Raw genomic sequence first — 21,348 nt, 5'->3', positions numbered from 1 at the left:
GGCATTTGCTTTTATGATTTTAACGACAACAGAATTGGTATGCATTTTTTTCCACTTTTCATTTTTTTTCATTGGTTTTAGTATTCAATTACGGTTGGGTTTTGCAAAAAAAAAAATTTATTCTGTAAGATTGATTTTACATTACTTAGTTGTATGTGAATATATGTTTTTCTCTTTGGCGAATTATTGTTTGTTTGCAATGGAACCAGATGCAATTTGAGAGGGGTTCATGGACACTTTAGATTGGAAGTTGTTGACTGCCGACTGTCTAAGTATGCATAGCTCTGCCATGGCTGAGTGAATGCCGAGGCTTTTCACATTTTTCTTCTTTGTCTTCTTCTTCTCTTCACCAACATTTTTCAACGTAAGCAAATTTCTTTCTAAGAAGAAGGAGGAGCAGGAGGATGAGGAGGAGCAGAAGTAGAAGAAAAATATGAAGGAGGATGAGGAGGAGAATGAGAAGAAGAAGGAGAAGAAAGATAGGAAGAAGAAGGAGAAGAAGGAGGAGAATAAAGAGGTGAATGAGGAGGATAAGAAGGAGGAGAAAGAGGAGAAGGATGAGGAGGAGGAGGAGGAGGAGGAGGATGAGGAGGTGAAGGAGGAGGAGAAGGAGGAGGAGGAGGAGAAGGAGGAGAAGAAGAAGCATAAGAATCACAAGAAGAAGAAGAAGAAGAAGAAGAAGAAGAAGAAGAAGAAGAAGAAGAAGAAGAAGAAGAAGAAGAAGAAGAAGAAGAAGAAGAAGAAGAAGAACAAGAAGAAGAAGAAGGAAGAGGAGGAAGATGAGGAGGACGAGGCCAGAATGAAGAAAAAAAAAGAAGGAATAAGTAGAAGAAGAGATAGAAGAAGAAGAAAAAGATGAAGAGAAAGAAGAAAAAAAGGAAGAACAAAGAGGAAGAATAAGAGGAAGAGGAATAAGAAAATGAAGAACAACAAGGATGAGGAAGAAGAAAAAAGAAGAACAGGCTGGAAGATGTATAAGAGGAAGACGAAGAAGAGGAGGACGAGGAGGAGGAGATAGAAGACGAGGATGACGAAGAGGAAGAAGAGAAAGATGATGAAGAGAAAGATGATGAGAGGAAAAAACGGAAGATGGATAAGAAGAATATGCGGAAGAAGAGCAGGAGAAGAAACATGAAGAAGCATGAAGAAGAAGCAAGAAGAAGAATGGAGGGAAAGGAGAAGGAGGGGGAGGGGGGGGAGAAAAAGCAAAAGGAGAATGATGAGGACGAGAAGAAGAAGAGGAAGAGGAGGAGGTTGAGGAGGATGATGAAGAAGAAACATGAGTAGGAGGGAGAGTTTGTGAAGAAGAAAGAGAGGAGTGTGTTGTGTGTGGAGTATTAAAGAAAGAAAAATGAGATTTTTTATATTTGTGTGACATTGATTTTCATTAAAGGTATAAATGTCATTACATATTTATTATTTAGGTGGTATTGAAATAAGAAACAATTGGTATTTAAAATTGTCGTCCCATTTATTGAATTTGTATTCTTTATTATTTGACATATATTTTATATATTGACACTCGGTGTGTTTGTCTATATATATATATATACCGATTTAGGATGAAAAATGTGTGCTACAATAAAATAAGATAATAGTAGTGTAATTTGAATTTCATATATATATTTCAATATTAATTGATAGATTTTTTATTACAATTTGTACTATCATTTATTTAAACAATTACTTTTTTTCCTTTTGTTGAATGCGTTCCGTGCAACGCACGGGCATGATTACTAGTATGTTTGTAATTTAATTAGTCAAAGTTGGAAAAATTCTTTAGTGGGAATATATAAATTTGATTTTGCTTATTTAATATTATGAAATGATATTGATAGTTACGATGAAGTCAAGTTAAATAAAATATTAATTAAAATTTAGATATTAATATTTTTTATTTGTTTTGTGAATTGTGTAGAAACGACGCCGCATAGGCACAATAATTAGCGTAAACGGGTCGGAATATATCACCCGACACCCACCAAAGTGGATACCATTCTTATCCAATGTAGTCAAAAAGGTGGTCCAAGATTATAGGGACATTTGAATATTTGATATTGGTGCTCTCATTTTTTTTTTCAATTTTTTTTTTTTTTTTTTGTAAATTGAATATTATTAATTGTTCTTTAGATATTTTTACCACTTTTATGAATTTGTTTACACTCTTAAATACTCATTTAATGGATGAATAGTGTCTAAAATGTACATGGCTAACCAACCTCAATTTTCTTGCGTACGTAATCATAACCTTTTCATATGATGTACGATCGAGCAGATTCAGATATGCACTCGTGCGCCAGATAAATGAGCTACATCTTTCATATTTTATGTTTTTGAGAGTTGGATGAGAAGAAGTTGATACATGTGTGTATTAGTAACATTCTGGAACGAGATTCTAAAAGCCCAAAGTCCAGTACTCGAAGAGCGATATTCGAGGCTCGTCAGAAAAAAAAAAAAAAAAGACGTGGTTTTAGCACAATTAAATATATGAAACCCCACATCACATAACATGGTTTACCTATAAACTTGTCCAATATTTGATTGATTTAAGAAATTGATCCTAAGATGGGGGAAGCAAAATAAAACTAGCATAAAGTTGAAGTAGACAAAAGGATAGTTTAGGCATAGACATATGAATTCATTGTAATAATATGAAGCACATATCTAACTTGGTTCATTATAATTTATGGTCCTAGCACCGGCCACCACCTACGTTTACTCTTATTTATTTATATATTTAATTTTAGGGTAAATTACAAACACCCCCTGAGGTATGGTCAAATTACAAAAATCCCCCTCTTGTTTGGATAATTACATCTACCCCCCTCAACTATGATTTTTTCTTAGACCTCCACCTCTATGGTGCCAAATTCAACATAGTCATCTAGATTCCGTGAAATGTGATCTAGTTTGTACTCTTTTTGTGTATACAGCTTCCGATGCACCACAAACTGATATATACAAGTTAAAAATCACATATTGTGATCATCTTGCTTCATAATGTAGAGTTTGAATGGGATAAAACGGGTACAAAAGTGATAATATTCCATATAATCTCGAAGATTCCACTAAATTTGATGAGTTGAGGGGGGTGGTTGTAATTATTCAAACAAGAGGGGTGTTTTTGTAATTTTACCATACCTCAGGGGGGTGTTTGTAATTTACCCTTAATTTTAATTAATTAATTAATTAAAATATTGGGCCGGCCCGTGCAAATAGTGGGCCGGGTAGAGTGAGCCCGCGGGCCGGTGGGCCATTTGTTCACCACTAGGCCCATGCAATCGGCCCAAATCAGGTCCAATGGGCCGTAATTCGAACCAACTCATACTATTATTATTTATTCATCTGCATATCTTATATATAAAACGAAGATATTTTGAACTAAAACTTAAACCTAAACCTAGGGTTAATTTTGTAAATTAATAAATGTCTAATTTAACCATTAATTAATAAATTTATAATTTAAACACTAACTCCTATATTTAAATATACCGTATGTTTCTAATTATTTATATATATATTTTTTTATTTTTCTTCTCCACTCTAACCACCCACTAACCCCCCACTAATTCATCATGGTAGAAGTTATCACACCATGATCTCAACCTCTACCAATTTCATTCTTCTATTTAAACTCACGAGAACTCTACCAAAAATCACATTTTTTGCCAACTTTCTTCTTCTTTCTCATTTAAAATTTTGTTCGTCTTCTTCTTCGCTTATTTAATAACTGTGTTATGCCGTTTATTTATTTATTTTTGCATTTGTGTTTGACATATTGTAAATTTCTTTTGCAGCAAGCCTGTTCCTATCAACAACAATTCGTGATTGGAGCGAGCTACTCACGCAATTCGGTAGAAGGAAAAAAAATTATGTCAGACATTTATTATGTGCTTCTGTTAGTTAAAAGCTTTTTTTGCTATAATTTATTTATAATATTTAATTTTTATAATTTACAAGCCTTTGTTGCTGTATTTGTATTTGAAGCTACTCAGCAATTCTAAGACATTAAACGTGAAAAAAACAGTAAAGAAGAAAAGAAACCATCATCATCTCACATCATACACCAAATACTTGGCAACATGTTGTACATCTACAAACATTCATGCTAGGCTCGCGAACTATTATTTATATTATTAGGTTTTAAGTTTGTGAGTATATTGATAGGCTATTATTGTTTCTTGAATAGGCAACACAAATCTGCGATTTTTTCTGTTTTCTTTTTTCGTTCGTTGATCCATTATATTCTGATAGAGTTGGCATAGATTTTGATTTGAGAATTTATGCAATTAATCTTTGTTTGCTCAAGTAATGTGAATGTTCTCATTATTTTTAATCTAGAAAGTTAAATTACCATTTTTAAGTGATTGTTGCACCTTTTGTATATAAATTTGAATTGTCATCATTGTAAATTCAATCAAAAACTTTAGAGGAAAAAAAATGCATAAGGGGAAAAAACTTAAAACGCAAGAGTAAATATTGGAAAACTATCCAATGAGTTTATATGATAAATAATCATGAAAGATCCGTGCATATCATGACAAAAATTATTTGCCTCCCATAAAAGGAAAATAAAAACCAACTACCATATAACCGTGTATTAAGAGTAGTAGATACATTTTGTGGTTGATTAAACAATTACTCTTCTATTAAATGTGAATCGTGTATGCAAGTTTTTCCCAAAACCTAGCTACCTTTTTCATATGATTTTCGTAAAACTTTAACTAACATTTTGCTCTTTTTTTTTTCTATGTCTCACCGACGCTTCCTTTCATGTGGCAAAATTTTGTTGCACATAGTCGTCTATTTCAGTTGTAGAGTGAAGTGATCGCGAAACTGATTTTGCTAAAAAGAATTGCACAATAAAATGCGACCCGCAACAAGATCTAACTACTTAATCGAGACAGAAGAATTTTTGTTAAGTATTTTGCGTAGTTATCATGTTGCATTATCAAATTTGTAGAAATGTTAATGCTATTACTGAAATTTAAATTTATTTATTTTTATTACAATTATTATCGTCACTACCTATTTCAGTAATATTTATTATCTATAATTTTCCTAATAACACACATTTACAACAACTCCCCACTTGCAGTAACTCCCCGTTAATTCATAACTTCCCACATCCACTATATAATAAATTCATATATGTTCCAAGAAAATCGTTCATATTTGAATTTTTCTTTTGTGTTTGAATCAAAATTAAGGTTGTGAATGACTCATCTTCGTTGGAGGTGGAAACCAACAACAATTCTTGGGTGTACCTTGAGACTCTCTTATTTCTATGTCCATCTACTATTTTATTACTTATTTATTTTTATAATTTTTTTTCTATGATTTTTATCAAAACTAAAGAGTCTTTGCGTACACTTTGTCACGGATTCCCCAAGTATCAATCTTGAGGATGTTAAGAAACAACAAAGTAAGAGGTGTCAAATGATGATATGCTAGACTTCAACAACATATGAAACATTGGGTTAGTTTGTTCAATTATGAAAACTATTATTAATTGTATTCAACATGTGTTCAATATTATTTATCTTTTTTTTTAATTCTTTTATGGTGTCATATGTTTTCAATTATTTAATTTCAGTATATTCAACAAATTAAATTTTAAAAATTATTTTCTTCTCTTTTGTAATGGTATTCCGTGCAACGCACAGGGCATGGTTACTAGGGCCATTTTAGTCAATTTTTTATTTTTACATTTTTTTTCTTTCAAACAATGTTGAACACAAAAACCGTCCACTCCGAAGAAAATTCAGTACACGATCTTCCTTATTCCCTAATTCTGTTTTTCTTTCTTCACCCCCCTGCATTTCATCTACGGTTACAATTTTCTCTCTTTCATCCCCTTTCGCACCCCTACTATAAGTTTTCACCTACCATTTCTCACTTCATTTCTGCAAATTCGCTTAGTAAATTCGAATGCAGAGGAAACAACAGAGATAGGACAAAGACAAGCCGGATCTCTCTTGAGAAGTAAGACGGGCAGTTATGTATTGTGTTTCCGAATTAGGATTATATATTTGTATTTGATTTGTTATTACAATCGTATGACATCAAGTTTCTGTATGACCCCGCAATCTTGGTGATAGAGAATTTGGAAAATCAAGTGATTTCAACGACTGGGATTGCGTGACGAAAGAAGCTTTCTCATCATACAAAAATGAGTGAGCATTTAAGGTTTTTTTCTCCTTTTTTCACTACATCTACTGAATATTTAAGGACTATATATTTAATTTTCAATCTTACTCTGGTAGGTTCTGTCATTTGTAGTACATTTGATAAATTATGGAAGCAAAGATGAAGAATACGTAATTGGTTATTAGATGAAGACAGGAAACGTCACATGAACGAGATCCCGCCCTATGAAGATGACTCGATAAAATCATTCCCTCTGTTTATAAGCTTACAAATATTTTGAGCCAGCGCTTGGAATAAGTTTCTTTTAACATTGGAAGACACCTCGAAATTCAAGATATTTTTATAACCTGTTACTTTAATTTGGTTTTATCATATAGAATTTTACATCAACATTTGATTGTTTTTTCTTTCCTCATTGTTTGCCAGATTTTGCAACTAAGGTTGTTTATATAAATCTTATATAAAGACAACTTTTTCCCCATTATCTGTTTCGTGATCATGATGATGAAATGCAATTTTTGCTAGGGGTAAGTTTTTTGTCTTTTTAGATTTTTTTTTTTTTTTTTTTTTCATTTGCTTGAGATTGCTCTCTCTGTGAATTCGTTATGTGCCGTGTAGAATCTGATATTCAAGGTTATGCATTCGGGGCTGGCAGATTTGAATTATCGATTAGAGAATTTAAGAGAAGAATTATCAGATGGCAATAGCAAGATGAAATTGAATTCGTCTAATATCTCTTCGGACCATGGTCCGGACTCGAACACCAGCCTGAATTTGTGTATGGATTTAATCCCGATAGTTATAATTTTTATGTGATTCCTTCAACAACTTATGTGATTTAATCAAGCACGGATATAAATATAGATTGGTTGTAAGTGGAATCTGGAAATAATTTTAAATTGCAAATTATGTTATATATTCTATCATGTATATTTTTTTTGAAGAGTTTCTATCATTATCATGGTCCTAACTTTTAAGTGCATATAAACCATAACTTTATGTACATGTAAAACCTGATTTGTGTTGATATTGAAGAAGAAAATATCCTCATTTTATTTTCCAAAGACTGGAGAAATATCTTGGAGACATAGTTACATGGGAATAGGCGTAACCTGTTTTTTAAGCATCACTACCTCAGTTCGGGAAGCCCTATAAGGTTTTCGGGTTGATATTGCTTGGTTTAATTGTGTGGTGATTTTGATAGATAGACTGTTAAAGTCTAAAATGCTCCTATGAAGACTTGACTTATGAAAATACCATTTTGGTATTTCTCCTGATGCTTTTTCTGAGAACATTGGATAGGTAAATTTGTGAGCTGTAAACATTGATTTTTTTTGTTTTTACCGATACCGATACCGATCTATTGGTCGTTTTTATAGCTCCTATTGATAGTTTACTTACGTTTTCATACAAGCACACTATCAGTACTTTGTGACTCTTCTCATATCTACTACATTGTTTTGTTCACTTTGTCATAATTTCTGCACATATCAATCTTGACTCTTGAGGATTGAGAAACAACGAAGCAAGAAATGGCAAGTGACAATATGTTGTTGTACTTCGACAAGCTATAGAGCCTTAGGTTTGATTGGTCAATCGTTAAAACTATAGTTAATTGTATTAATCAAGTTCTTAGTATTATTTATCCATCTTTGTACGATTTTCTATGGCGTGGTGTATTCTCAATTATTTAATTTAATTATATTTAATATATTAAGTTTTAAATATTTTTTTTATGGTTACTTTTTACGATTTTCTTATGGTGTGATGTATTTTCAATTATTGAATTTCATTATATTCAACATATTAAGTTTTAAATATCTTTTGTTTTATAATGGTACCCGTGCAACGCACGGGTTATGGTTACTAGTTACTTTTAATGAGTTAACATCTTAAATATAATAAATTTATTCATGCACCTAAAAATAATTTAGAACCAAGAGCACAAAAGGAAAAAAAGAAAAAAAAAAAAGACAAGGGTGAATTACAACAAAAATCGCCCTGAACGTAGGCTAAATTATGAAAAACACCCCCACCTATTAATAATTACTAACCCTTCACCCCTAGACATTTGTTTCTAGGAAGAGAGAAGAGTGAAGCTAATTTCGAGATCTCGGGTTTGGTGAATTTTTGGGCCTTATTTTACAAAATCCCGTGCATCGCTCGGGTCAAGTTTCAAGTTAAATTAAGAATTCGAATTTTTAACTAGGGTGGAAAAAATTATTGGATCTCCTCATATATATTTTCAAAACTAAGGGGTATCAATCATTTATTTACCCCTAGAAAGAAATTATAATATTTGCAAAAGCTTTGTAAATAAATTTGTATTTTTTTTTTTTAAATACACTATTTTGCATTTTCTTATATTTTTTTTTACTTCTCAAATATAAACACCCTTAATATACTCTCTAATTTTTCAATCACTCTCTGCATTTTGAAAAAAATGTCACTGTTAAATTTGCTAATTTTTGTTCTTGAAATAATTTAATAATATTTTTATTTTAAGAACTATTTTAATAAATATATCTGATTAAACTCTCGCATATGTCATATTTAATTTAATATATGTGATTAAATCGTGTAATCAGATGGGCCTAAATATAATTCAGAATTCAGAAGAAAGTATAATATATATAGTTTGAAGCCCATAACAAATGTATAAATCAAAAGAAGATTAGCAGACAAGAAAACAATAATTATTATATTTAATTTATCAAGCCGCCGCCACTTTCCGCCCTCCGCCGTGAGTGATGGATTCCGATTTGAACACCGTCGCGACTCTGACGAAAAATAAGGTAGAAAGCAACTCAGAGGTACCTTCGTATACACATCTTTTTTTTTTTCTTTAGAATTCATTTAATTATAATAAAAATTGCAAAAAAAGAAAAAAGAAATAATATGAAATACGTTTTTATTATTAATAGGGTAAATTACAAACACCCCTGAGGTATGGTCAATTTACGAAAAAACCTCTCTTGTGTGGATAATTACATCTACCCATCAACTATGATTTTTTCTTACACCTCCACCCTTATGGTGTCAAATTCAACATAATCATCTAGATTCTGTGAAATGTGCTGTAGTTTGTACTCGTTTTGTGTAAAATTACAGTTTTTTGATGCACCACAATCTGATATATACAAGCCTAAAAACACATATTATGATCATCTTGCTTCAAAATGTAGAGTTCGAATGAGATAAAACATGTACAAAAGTGATAATATTCCATATAATCTCGAAGATTCCACTAAATTTGGTGAGTTGAGAGAGTGATTGTAATTATCCAAACAAAATGGGGTTTTCGTAATTTGACCATACCTCAGGGGTGGTTGTAATTTACCCTTATTAATATTACAGTGGAATAATATACAAACTATCATTAAATTTAGAACAATTCTTTAAACCTTGAGAAGTAGAAATAAGGGCGAAATTGTAAGTTATGAAATTATCTATTTACACTTTAAGAGAAATAAAAAACAATTAGGACTAGATTGCAAATTTTGAAAATTTAAAAAATGGGCGCGACACGGCTGTTATCCCGGTGCTCCAACGCTTCACAATGCAAAAATCGGTTTGGTTAGGGATTCCGGAACGGGACGAACCATATTTTTGGCGCGTCACAGTAAATTTTGCTAAAGCGTCGAATTTTCTAGTGCCATATTTTTGAATTAGATAAATAGTTTGATTATTTCACGTGCAGATGGGTAGGGGCAAATTGAATTGTGGAAACTTAACGAATATCGAGTCACTTCCATACGAATTGGTGTTCGATATTCTTCTACATCTCCCGGCCGAAGATATTTACAACGGGCTGATGTTTGTTTGTCGGAAATGGTACGATATGGTTCATACTAGTGGATTCATATCCGCGCACCTTCACAAGTCAACTCCCCATCTCGTCATCCATAGTACTAACACCTGCAGGCGACCGTATTTCGTGGAGATGAACAGAGGCCGGATCGACATCACCCGATTGAATTGCGTAACCAAAACAGTAGTTTGGGCTAGTTGTAATGGTTTGATGTTGGAGTCCGATTTCTCCGAGAACAGAGGCGATCTTTACGTTACAAATCCCGCAACGAACCAACACTTTGCTCTCCCTCGATTTCCGTGCGAAGAGGGATTCCGATGCTGCGCTTGTATGGCGTATGCCGAGGCTTCCAAGCAGTATAAAGTGGTTATCATGTATTGCGAACAGTTTCACTCTTCAGTCATACTAAAGAGCGCGATATTGACCGTCGGGGTCGATAAGTCTTGGAGGGAACTTCGTATCAAAGACACGTACGGACCGTATCATACGACCACTACCCGCGGTTTTATTCATTGGCAGCAGAACTATCCAATAGGCACTCATGTCTTGAGTTTAAACGTAGAGACCGAAACTTTTAGAGAGACGCGAATTACCACCGACGGGGGCCGTCGTCTTGAAAAAGAATCGGACAAGTATTACGCATCGACGGGGGACGCACTAACGATATTCGTCGCACGAAGCGAATTTTCATGGGAGGTTATGAGGATGGAATCGGAAACAGGAGAACTGAGAAAGGTTGTCAAGATTGACATGGAAGCTCGATTGTCGAAAATTGAAGATTTCTTGCCGAAACCGGTTGGGTACGTGTACCAAGGTGGACCCCGTGTTGGACCGGTTGGTTGGATAAATTACCCGGAGGTGTTGGTGTTGTGGGTTTATTCATATGGGGTTTGCATGCACTACAATGTCCGTACACAAGAAATCAGTTACTTTACGTTAGAGTATCCTTATCGTTATCACCGCTTTCTTTTTCATATAAATAGCTTAGTATGGTTAGATGGATGCTCTGCTGCTAGTTGAGTTCCTTCTTTTTTGGCTCGAGCTCGTTTTGTTGTTTTTCTTTATTTTTTAATTTTTTTTTTAATTATTATTAAAAATTATTTCTAATGTTATATTATTAGATATAAATTTAAGGTTAGATGGGAGTTTTTACAACTTTTATTTACTTATTTTCACTTTTTAAGGGGCTACACGTGTCATTTCATCTCTTTTGCTACACTTGCTGATAGGGGTGTAAATGAGCGGAGCCAGCTCGCGTTTTATGACATGTTTAGTTGTTTGTGAGTTCGCGAGCCGGCTCATTTTTTTTAAATGGCATATTACGGGCACCCTTGAGGTATGACCAAATTACGAAAAAACCCCTATTTACCACTAGCCCCATTGTATGGTGATGCTGTAACTATATATAACTGAACACTCGCAATCGGCCCATATCAGGCATCAAGATCCGAACCCGTTTATAACCTACCCAGGTCCAATGGGCCATAATTAGAACCAACTCATACTATAATTATTTGTTCATCTGTATATTACTTTTAATGAGGTAACATTTTAAACATAATAAAATTATTCATGCACCCAAAAATAATTTAGAATTAAGAGCAGAAAAAAAAGAAAAAAGAAAAAAAGACAAGGGTGAATTACAAAAATCACCCTGAACGTAGGCTAAATTATGAAAAACACCCCCACCTATTAATAATTACCAACCCCCACCCCTCGACATTTGTTTTTGTCTTACACCGACCCCCTTTTAAGGTGTGATTTTTCACAAAATCTTTTTGCTTCGAGAGAATAGTACACATTAGGGGGGTCAGTGTAACACATAAGCAAACATCGCAAAAATTTTGGTAATTACTGATAGGTGGGGGAGTTTTTTGTTATTTAGCCTAAGTTCAGGGAGGTTTCGTAATTTACCAAAAAAAAAAAAACAAAGAAGAAGATGGGAACACGAGATACAACATAGTTGTACTTTCTCAAAAAGCCTTTGAAAAATATTTGTACTGAAAATATACTCTGACAAGCAATTGCAGTACAAATGTACAATCCAATTTAAAAAAAACAATAACAGTACTAAGTTGTACTCACCAAGGCAACACTTGTACGTATCATTACAATTAGATACATGATGTAGATTCTTTATAAAACCTGCACTTTCTATCACATATAATCATCACCATAAGTTCTTGAAGTTCAGATCAAAGTAATATGAGAGATTGTAAGAAAAATCGATAGTTAGTGGCGATATCCAACCGGGTCAACATGAGAACATATAATGGGAAACGAAAATAAACCCATTTACATGTTCTCAGGTCGCCCCTGTAGGATTCTCCTCCACTGTTATACATGCGTCGTACAATTATTGTACGATAGCGAGATTTACGAGAGTAGAATTCACCCAGTACAGATATTAAAAAAAAATAAAAATAAAAAATCTAGGTGAGTAAAATAAATTCCTTTTCCTTTTTCAAATAATTTTAACAGCTTAAGGTGTACTGTGTTACAGGACAACAAAATACACAGACACCAACGATGAGTTTCGAGATGATAAATATATGCTCGGCGCATTTCAGTTTATTCAGTTGGAATTTAAAAAAAAAAATGTTAGTTAAAAATTGTTAGACTAATACCCGAATAGCTGATGCAATGGCAGAAAGCTCTTCCTCTCCAACTTTCTTCCACACCCCATCGATGACCAGACAGCCTTTCGTACCTTCTTCTTCGCTGACGTCATCCTGATCCTGCATGACATAATCTTCTGCTACAATCTCCAATCTTTTAACGCGCGTGTCATCCATTTCCTCGGTGCAAATCTCAGCTTCTCTTTTACCGAGATTATTCACCACACAATCTCCTTTGTTGTCCGATGATGTCACTACTTCTTCGCATACATCATCAATAGGGCCCACGGACGAAAACCGGCCCGAAAAGCCAACCGAGTGAGGTAGCATGCCCATGGGACATGAATTCCATGATTTTATCACACCCCATCTGCTTTCAGATACATTTGGTTTTTTGTTTTTCTTCTGCATCCGATGCTGCCTCATCATTAACTCGAACTTCTCTTCAGCTTTACGAATGGAGTATTCTTGCTCGGAAAAAAGGGTCTCGTTACAAGAGATATCCGTGTTTGCTTCTGAATTTGATAGCTGCTCTAAAAGAGCAAACTTCTTGAGTTTTTGGAGTAGAGTGGCGTCACCAGACAGCTGTGCAAGAGTAACGGCCGAGCCCATTAATCGGTTCTTACCAGGATAGGATAACAAAAGACATCTACGTACTAAACCAAGTACAGTTTCCTTCGGCAGATATTTCTCCGTCTTGGAACTTTTGATTTCTGCAGATTCTTTCTTTTTACTAACAGGATACGACGTCTTCAGATTTTGGACAAGCCATTCAAATAAACATGGAAGTAGTTCGTTTCGATGAGGTTTGGTGGAATTATCAGGAGATTGATGGTCATCTGGTAAATATTAAGATGCAATTAAGTTAAATACAAACAACAATCACATACAACCCAAAATAAAAAATCTAGATTGAAATGTATGTTACCTATTTCGTTATTAATGGTATTACTGGTCTCCATCTTCTCGAGAACTGCCTGTGTGAGTAATAAAAGTAATTCCGGCTCTTTGCGTGACAATTTCAAGACGACAGATTTCCAGTCATCAAATGCAGTTTGTTTACTATCACTGTCGTGGACAATGTGTGTATCGACCGAGTTCTCTAAAGCGTTTAGCAAGTATTCGAGCAGAAGATAGATTACTTCGGTAGAAAACGAAGAATACAATCGGAGGGTACTCTTCATTGATTTGGAGAGATGCTTCTTTGAACTTGCAGAGTTGGAATGTGATGCCTTCCCAGCTACAAGAGATAGAAGCTTATTACGCCCAAATAAGTGTTCTGTTTGTCTAACACCTACAAGAGGTGGACGTAAAGAAAGAACAAATTATAGTTAACATAATATATATTTGGAAAATAGTAGGATAGTATTAACAAACTTACGTTTTGCATTGACATGTGAAGAGCTTGCTGTCTGTTTCGCTTTAAGACAGAGAGAAACTTCGCGTAATCTGCGCTTGATTTCTTTCCTGAGATTGGAAGTTTGGTTCGTTTGAATAGGAATTTCCTTTTCTTGAGGTTCCCAATAATATGATACCAACCAATCAATTGCCTGCAGCATTGTTGATTAATAATATTCTTCAATAGCTTCTTCGAAGATATAACAAAACCACAAAACCAATAAACGAGATACTATATAGGTCATGCAATCATCTCTTCTTTAACCACTCACGAATAGAAAAAAAGATGTCGTTGTTACTTACTAACATAACCACTCACGAATTTCTGATAAAGCCAAAAGCAATTATTAACCAATATAACCTGACTATTGCATGATAAGAACACGGGCTTCAGTATCAAAAAAGAAAAAGTACACCATCTTAAAATTGGCAGTGAATGAAAGCAACTTCATGACATAATGTTGATAAAACCAATATTATTTATTAGAATGGAATGTTTACCTTTTGTGATGCAAGACGGACCACGATAAGTGAAGGAGGATCACGATGAGAACCCTCTACAAGTATTCAAACAGAAAATATAAAAATCAAATGTAAAAAATAGACTTAGGTATTCAAGAGTAAAATATATATATATACATATAGATATATTCAGGTATATTCACCATGACGAATATCAATAAGCATTCTTGGAATGCCAATGGCATCAGCTGCTTCCCCTATTGAAACTTCGTTCTTTTTTCGGGTCTTCTCAAGAACACCATTTACAAGCCTTCAGGAAAACAAAAACGAAAACTGGAATTAAGGAAAGACGTCTAACCATATATACATAAACCGAACGAATTAAACATGAGAAGAAGTTCAAAAGAATGACTACCTAATGATTGCCATGGTGTATAGCATTGCAAGCATTTCCTCCGACAAACAAGCCCTTTCATCCAAGTCATTTCTACCAATAACATAACAAAATGAAACTAAGCACATATATAACCAAACGTGTATACATTGTCAGACTAATAGATTGCTTATACAAATAAAATCACTTATCTACGGTGTTTCAAGTACAATAAAGAACCAGGAGGAATATACTAGCTAAAACGGAAAAAAATTAACTGATCAACTCAAAGTAAGACGACTTTTTGCTGAATAGAAGATGAAAAAACAATTTCACATAATAACTGAAGCTACATAATCGAAGTGTCCACCATAAGAATCTTCAACGGAATTTTCAATAAGGCATAAAAAAGAAATATCATTTTACAAAGAGACATCTAGTTGCCCTAACTGTGACTGCTGAATTAAAGACGAAAAACAAATCTAGTAATTGAAGCTAATGAAACGCAAAAAAATAAAAATAAAAAGGATCTTCATATCCATCAACAATAAGAATGAAAAGTCATTTTCCACGAAACATCCAATTCCAACGAATTACGAAATCGATTTTGTGCATTTAAAAAAGTACCTAAAAAAAGGATCTCTCTGCTGAATTTCAACCAAGGAAGCAGTAACTTCAATGGCCACATGAATGCCCCCTCTGATTTGCCACGTCGATATCTACAATAAACCCACCATCAATATCGACAAAATAGAAAATGAAAAATTTCCAACAGTTAGCACAAGTAGTTGCAAGAAGACGAACAATGAAATTCTTCAACAAATGATAAGATCTAAATCTAAATTCAAATTTCTTACTATTCGGAGAGCAGAGGCAACTGAACTAGGAGAGGCGGAGAAAAGGGAATCCTTGACGAACTTCCACTCATCCCAATTCATCCATGGCACGTACCTTAAGCTGTGGGATTTCTCTTCAACGACGTCGTACTGTACGTTGTCGTTCAACCCTGACAAGAACTCCATCTCCTAATTCCCTTTTTCTAGGGTTTAGAGGAATGAAAGTTTCAGAGAGGTTTTAGACGAGACCCCCGGTTTGAGTGAACTCAGAAGGACCGGCTTGAACCGGCCGGTTGAGAGTTAACAGAAATATTTTAAATAAAAAATAAAAAATAAAAATGGAAAATATTAAATGGGCCGAAGCCCACTATCCAGAACGGGCCATATTTGGCGCGACTGTTGAAAAAAGAAGACGACCGGAAAACAGCTTATTCAAAAACACAACGTTTCAGGGGGGGGGGCGGGGGTGAGAATTTCAGGGGTCTCTCTCTCTCTCTCTCTCTCTCTCAATAATTCTCACTCCAACCAAATTTCACTTCTGAATTGTGTAAGTATACATATAATCGTCTTTCAAAAATCTCCGACAAAAATTAGAAATATTTTTTAAAAAGGAAATGAATCAGCTTTTCTTGAAAATATAAGAAATTACCTTAATTCTTCAAATCCTAGGTTTTATGTCTGAGTTTTACCATGCAAATCCATTCTTTAATGTCTAACATGCTTGAGTAACAAACTCTCTCTCTCTCTCTCTCTCTCTCTCTCTCTCTCTCTCTCTCTCTCTCTCTCTCTCTCTCTCTCTCTAAATTGGATATATTGTGTTGTTGCAGGTGGGAATGGTGGCTAAGATGAATAATCTTGTCTTATTGTTATCAATTTTAATATTATCTACACAAACACACCGATCATGGGGTTGGTTTTTTTCCTCCAACGAGGAGACTCGTTCGGACAAGAAGTTAATGTACGTAGCTTCATCGGAATTCTCGATCGAATCCCTAAATGACCAAAATGGCGTCCAAGTAATCGAAAACGCGAAGAACAAGATGCTGGCCCCGAATTCCTGCTGGCAGACAGCCTACCAGAACGTTTTCCAAGGGTGCACCAAAACCCTAGCCGACGAGGAGTCGCGGTCGAGGCTCGCGTGGCACCTCAGCGACTGCTTCCAGCGCCACACGGGTCGACCCGCTTTCCCGTATTGCGACCCGAAATCGAACATGAAGAAGTGCCTCAAGAATCTCGATGTGGACGCCCACAAAGTCTTTCTCGAGTACTATCTTGAAACGAACTCCATCTGTCACCAGTTGCAGTGAGTATCTCTTTTTTTTTGTTGTCTTCAAAATTCGATCTACACACAATCACACACATACACATGTGGGTGTGTGTAAAACGTTTAAGGTTGGATATTACAAGGTGAAGTTCACCATGTGTATGTAGGGTAGAATTAGCCCTCGTGTAAGCGTTAAGGGCTGATTTACACACATACACACGTGGGTGTGTGTAAAAACGTGAATAGATAAGTACACGCCATTTAAGTGTTGATTTGACTTAACTTCAGCCCTATTAATGCTAATATTTGTGATTTTTTTTTTATTATAGGACCGAAGCGTTTAGGCATCAAACGGAGAGGTTAGTGAACGAGCTGAAGAGCACCGCAGAATATGCAGAGGCGAAGCTAGGCAAGATAGAAGAGCACGGGAATATATTACTAGAGAACGCCAAACAAGTGCACGATTCTTTGTCCACAATAGAGGTGACAACTCAGCAAGTATCGGAAACTTCTAGAAAAGTCGAGGAGCACGTGAACTCGGTTCTGGAACACTCTCAAATGGTCTACGAGCAGTCGAAGGGAATAGCAGCTTCTCAAGGGGAGTTGGCAAAAGGGCAGGCTCGAATGAAGGAGAATTTGGCCGAAGGAATGGCTTTCATACAGAGCTCGTACGAGAGTTTGGGGGGCGAAATCGTCAATTTGAGAAATGAAGCGGTTGAAATAGAGAAGGGGGTTGCGAAAGTTGGTGAAGCAATGTTTTCGAAGATGAGTGTTTTGCAGAGCAAAGCTGACGATATCGGTGACATGGCGGGGGCATCGTTGGACAAACAAAAACAGCTTCTTGATGGACAGACGGTCGCTCTCGAGGGTTTACATTTTCTCACCAAGTTTCAGTCACAGGCTCTTGAAGAGAGCAGGTAATTCTTTTTAATAATTAAATTAAGTAATCTATCGAAATAAAACATAAAAATCGAGCTGATGTAAATATAAAAAATAAAAAAAAATACGCAGGTTGACTTTGCAGAAGTTAGCTGAATTCGGGCATAAACAGCAGGAGGAACTACTCGAACGGCAAAAAGAACTTCATCAGTCTCATGATCATTTAGTCGAAAATTCAAGAATGATGATAGAAGCTCAGGTAAGTGGGTGTTTTTTTTTTTTTTTTTTTTTTAATAAATTCAATAGACATTTTTTACAAAATTACCTTTTTTTAAATTGATTGCAGGAAGCATTTGAGTCGAAGCAAGCGAGCATGTTTGTAGCCATAGACAAGCTATTTGCGTTGCACAGTGCAATGTTATTCGAATCACGAGTCATCATTGCTTTCTTGATATACTCTGTTGCAATCTTCATCATCTACATGCTGACCAGCATTAAGCACGCCTACAATGTCAGACACAGGCTTTATTTAGGTAAGAGATTTTCGTATTTCACAAACCTCGATATTTCGTCTTTAAACAGTTCTTAAGATCGTTGTCTATTCTTTGTCAGGTCTTTGTGTGACATTCTTAATCGAAACAAGTATAATCTGGTGCGTAACAACCGATGCTGAACAGCAAGGAAGGTTAATACATATGGTTAGGTCACTTTTCGGGATACTGGCATCCATCCAATATCTGTATGCCATTTTTACCTACAGGTGAAAAGTTTAATAATACATGAACGAAAAACGGGCAAATTTTTTTTTTTTTTCTACAATGATTGAATGACTGACAATTTTATTTTTTTTTGTAAAATTTTTGCAGAGATTATGAAGTACTGAACCATCATATGCTACTGACACTAATGGAGAAGATTAACAGTATGCAAGGGAACAAGAACAAAGAGCTAATCTCGTGGGAAATGGATAACGAGAGTGACGTTGACTGGTCTTCGTGGGTCGATACTGAATTGCCTGAAGATGTAGATTTATTAGAAGATCCCGATTATTTATTACCGGAAGAAGTTGGTGATAATTCTTCGATTACTAGTTCATACGCCAAGAGATATAATCTCCGAAGGCGCTAGCTACTAATTTATTTTTTTATTATTTTTGGGGAATTCTTGTATTTAAAGAACAATATACAAAAAAGTCGAAAAACCATATATATATTATAAAATATTTTGAATTTAATCAAGAAAAAACTCACAGATTTTCCAATACTTCACCAATAGTCATTGCAAGAGCATTTCCCATCTTCGAAATGGTGGAACCGATTTGTGTCTCTTAATATAATTCTTCTCTGTCTTACTTCCGAAACATGTTTCATCCAAACATGGCAATCGGCACAAACACGAAGATTCTTCGTGATTCTAATCGGCAATCCGGACCCACTATTTATCAGCGCAAATACCGTAGCTACCCTTTCGCTGTGACCACACACCCACTCCACCTTCATTTCATCATCAATGTCATGAAGTACAACTCCAGTATCCGGGGTGTATCCATTCTTCTCCATTTCTTTCGTCAATTCATCCCATATTCTCCTATACTCGTACGAATTACGAAATTCAAAACCCCCACCAGAAACAAAACTATGTATCTTATCTTGAATTTGTACCCAGCTACAACCAGCTTCTTTCTTGATTCCTCTCTCCTCCATGAGCTCCCTCACCGAATGAACCTTATCCCAAATTCCGGCTTTTGCGTAAATATTCGATAACATTACATAGTTTCCGGGATTTGTCGGTTCGATTTCGAACAACTGTTTCGCTATGACTTCTGCAAGCGAAACGTAACCGTGGAGCCTACAAGAATTAAGCAACGAACCCCAAATACTCCCACTTGGCTTCATAGGCATTTTCTTCACCACTTCTAATGCCTCCTCGATATTTCCCGATCTACCTAATATATCCACTAAGCAAGAGTAATGCTCCAAACTAGGAACTATTTTAAATTCTGCACTCATTCTATCGAAGAGGATTTGACCCTCAGTTGCCATTCCAGCATGACTGAAACCCGATAGCAATGAGATGAAAGTCACCTCGTCTGGCTTTAATTCAGCCTCGATTATTTGATCGAATGCCGTCACAGCTTCTGCCATCAAACCGTTGATTGCGTATGCATTGATGAGAGTGTTCCACGACGTCAAATCCTTGGATTTCATTCCGTCAAACACTTTCTTACAGTACTCCGTTACTCCACACTTAGCATACATATCCAATAGCGAGTTCAGCACAAGAACATCGGGCGATTCCGCCGACTTTATTATTTGGCAGTGCACCTCTTTGCCGAAATAAAGAGCCGTCATGCGAGCACAAACGGATAAAATCGTGGTTAAGCTAACCCAACTAAACCCCACTTTATCCCTCTGCATTTTCCGGAAAGTCTCTAAAGCCTCGAAAAACTGATCTTTGTTGGCAAACCCAGCAACGAATGCGTTCCAGGTAGCGACATTTCGGTCAGGCATACCATCGAACACCTTCAGCACTTCGTAGGAACTCCCATATTCTGTGTAAAACTTCAAAAGAGCATTGTACACCACTTGATCAGCTTCTTCATCGGACTTTATAATCTGCGCGTGGACAGCTCTACCATTGCCGATGTCCGGTATCCCCGAGCAAGCCTTGAGCGCAGCCGAAAAGGCGAAATTCCCAGGCCGAACACCCCGGGACAGCATTTCCCAATACACAAGCAGAGCTTCCCTAAAATTGCGGTTTTTGGAAAACCCAATCGCCATAGCCACGTAAACCGACTCGGGCACAGATCCCATCTCGTCAATTCCATGGCGGAAGGCTCGCCGGGCATCGTCCAACCTGCCGCAGGCCGAGAAAAGAGTGACGAACTTGGATTTCAAAGTGGGGTTTTTGAGGAGATCTTTCTTCTCCTCCGTCTGAAGGAGATGAAGGTAGAGTTTCCGGCCGTGGTCGAATGATTTTCTTGAAATACAGGCGTGTAAGACCGCGGCGTAGGAGTCGACATTGGGCTGCGGGAGGTCGGATTTGGATTGGTTGGGGGATTCAAGTAAAAGGCGAAGAGCTTCGTCGAGCTTGCCTGAATTGGAGAGAGATTTCAGGGTTGAATTCAGAGGGTTTTGTGTGTGTGTTTGGTTGCGAGATTTTGGGGATGGAGCGACGGTTAAGTTAGTTGCGATGGATAAACAAGAAATTGCCATTGTTTTCTGTTTCTCTTCCTTCTTCTTCTGCTACTAAAATGCATCTCTGATATATATATATATATATATATATATATATATATATATATATATATATATATATATATATATATATATATATATTAAATTATTAAATTATCGACTTAATAATTTAGCACGTGGTCACCGATTTGGGATCGGAATAATTTATTATTTATGTGAGGTTGTTAATTTATCGAGGTTTTGTTGTATTTGTTTAATTTCAGTAACTTGTATTGATTCTCGTGTTAATACATATTTTATAATTATCTTAATTCATGTATCGAAACCTTGAAAACTGTTATTTTAAAACGAAAGGAGTAT

The 21,348-nt window shown here is 35.6% G+C and overlaps 4 protein-coding genes across 7 annotated transcripts; 2 read left to right on the top strand and 2 right to left on the bottom strand.

Annotated features, from left to right (window-relative positions):
• Positions 1-8,852: 8,852 nt before the first annotated feature.
• LOC148772569 (uncharacterized) lies at positions 8,853-10,981 on the top strand. Its single transcript, XM_088820400.1, has 2 exons — positions 8,853-8,963; positions 9,851-10,981. The coding sequence occupies exons 1-2, from the start codon at positions 8,901-8,903 to the stop codon at positions 10,979-10,981; spliced, it is 1,194 nt and encodes a 397-aa protein (XP_088676526.1). The 5' UTR covers positions 8,853-8,900.
• A 1,417-nt stretch (positions 10,982-12,398) lies between these two features.
• LOC105957904 (las1-like family protein) lies at positions 12,399-15,934 on the bottom strand. 3 transcript variants are annotated; one of them, XM_012981878.2, is made up of 8 exons: positions 15,670-15,934; positions 15,440-15,531; positions 14,855-14,926; positions 14,643-14,749; positions 14,479-14,534; positions 13,961-14,129; positions 13,508-13,873; positions 12,399-13,418 (listed from the first exon to the last, which is right to left on the bottom strand). In XM_012981878.2, the coding sequence occupies exons 1-8, from the start codon at positions 15,832-15,834 to the stop codon at positions 12,577-12,579; spliced, it is 1,869 nt and encodes a 622-aa protein (XP_012837332.2). In that variant the 5' UTR covers positions 15,835-15,934; the 3' UTR covers positions 12,399-12,576. The 3 variants fall into 3 exon arrangements, with proteins under 3 accessions (XP_012837332.2, XP_012837333.2, XP_012837335.2); XM_012981879.2 differs by having other exon boundaries at positions 13,508-13,819; positions 15,670-15,930; XM_012981881.2 differs by having other exon boundaries at positions 14,855-14,929; positions 15,442-15,531; positions 15,670-15,812.
• A 186-nt stretch (positions 15,935-16,120) lies between these two features.
• GEX1 (gamete expressed protein 1) lies at positions 16,121-19,036 on the top strand. The gene is made up of 7 exons (XM_088816505.1): positions 16,121-16,195; positions 16,476-16,951; positions 17,242-17,829; positions 17,924-18,050; positions 18,138-18,324; positions 18,404-18,551; positions 18,658-19,036. The coding sequence occupies exons 2-7, from the start codon at positions 16,482-16,484 to the stop codon at positions 18,917-18,919; spliced, it is 1,782 nt and encodes a 593-aa protein (XP_088672631.1). The 5' UTR covers positions 16,121-16,195; positions 16,476-16,481; the 3' UTR covers positions 18,920-19,036.
• Positions 17,930-21,051, bottom strand: LOC105957903 (Tetratricopeptide repeat (TPR)-like superfamily protein). 2 transcript variants are annotated; one of them, XM_012981877.2, is made up of 2 exons: positions 19,042-21,051; positions 17,930-18,295 (listed from the first exon to the last, which is right to left on the bottom strand). In XM_012981877.2, the coding sequence occupies exon 1, from the start codon at positions 21,004-21,006 to the stop codon at positions 19,057-19,059; it is 1,950 nt and encodes a 649-aa protein (XP_012837331.2). In that variant the 5' UTR covers positions 21,007-21,051; the 3' UTR covers positions 17,930-18,295; positions 19,042-19,056. The 2 variants fall into 2 exon arrangements, with proteins under 2 accessions (XP_012837331.2, XP_088672628.1); XM_088816502.1 differs by lacking the exon at positions 17,930-18,295 and adding an exon at positions 18,629-18,806.
• Positions 21,052-21,348: the final 297 nt, after the last annotated feature.

This window comes from Erythranthe guttata, chromosome 1, assembly GCF_056151865.1.
Source record: "Erythranthe guttata isolate IM_541 chromosome 1, IM_541, whole genome shotgun sequence".
Classification (NCBI taxonomy): Eukaryota; Viridiplantae; Streptophyta; class Magnoliopsida; order Lamiales; family Phrymaceae; genus Erythranthe; species Erythranthe guttata.
Note: the sequence above shows the minus strand (reverse complement) of the source record. Positions and strands in the feature narration are given on the sequence as shown.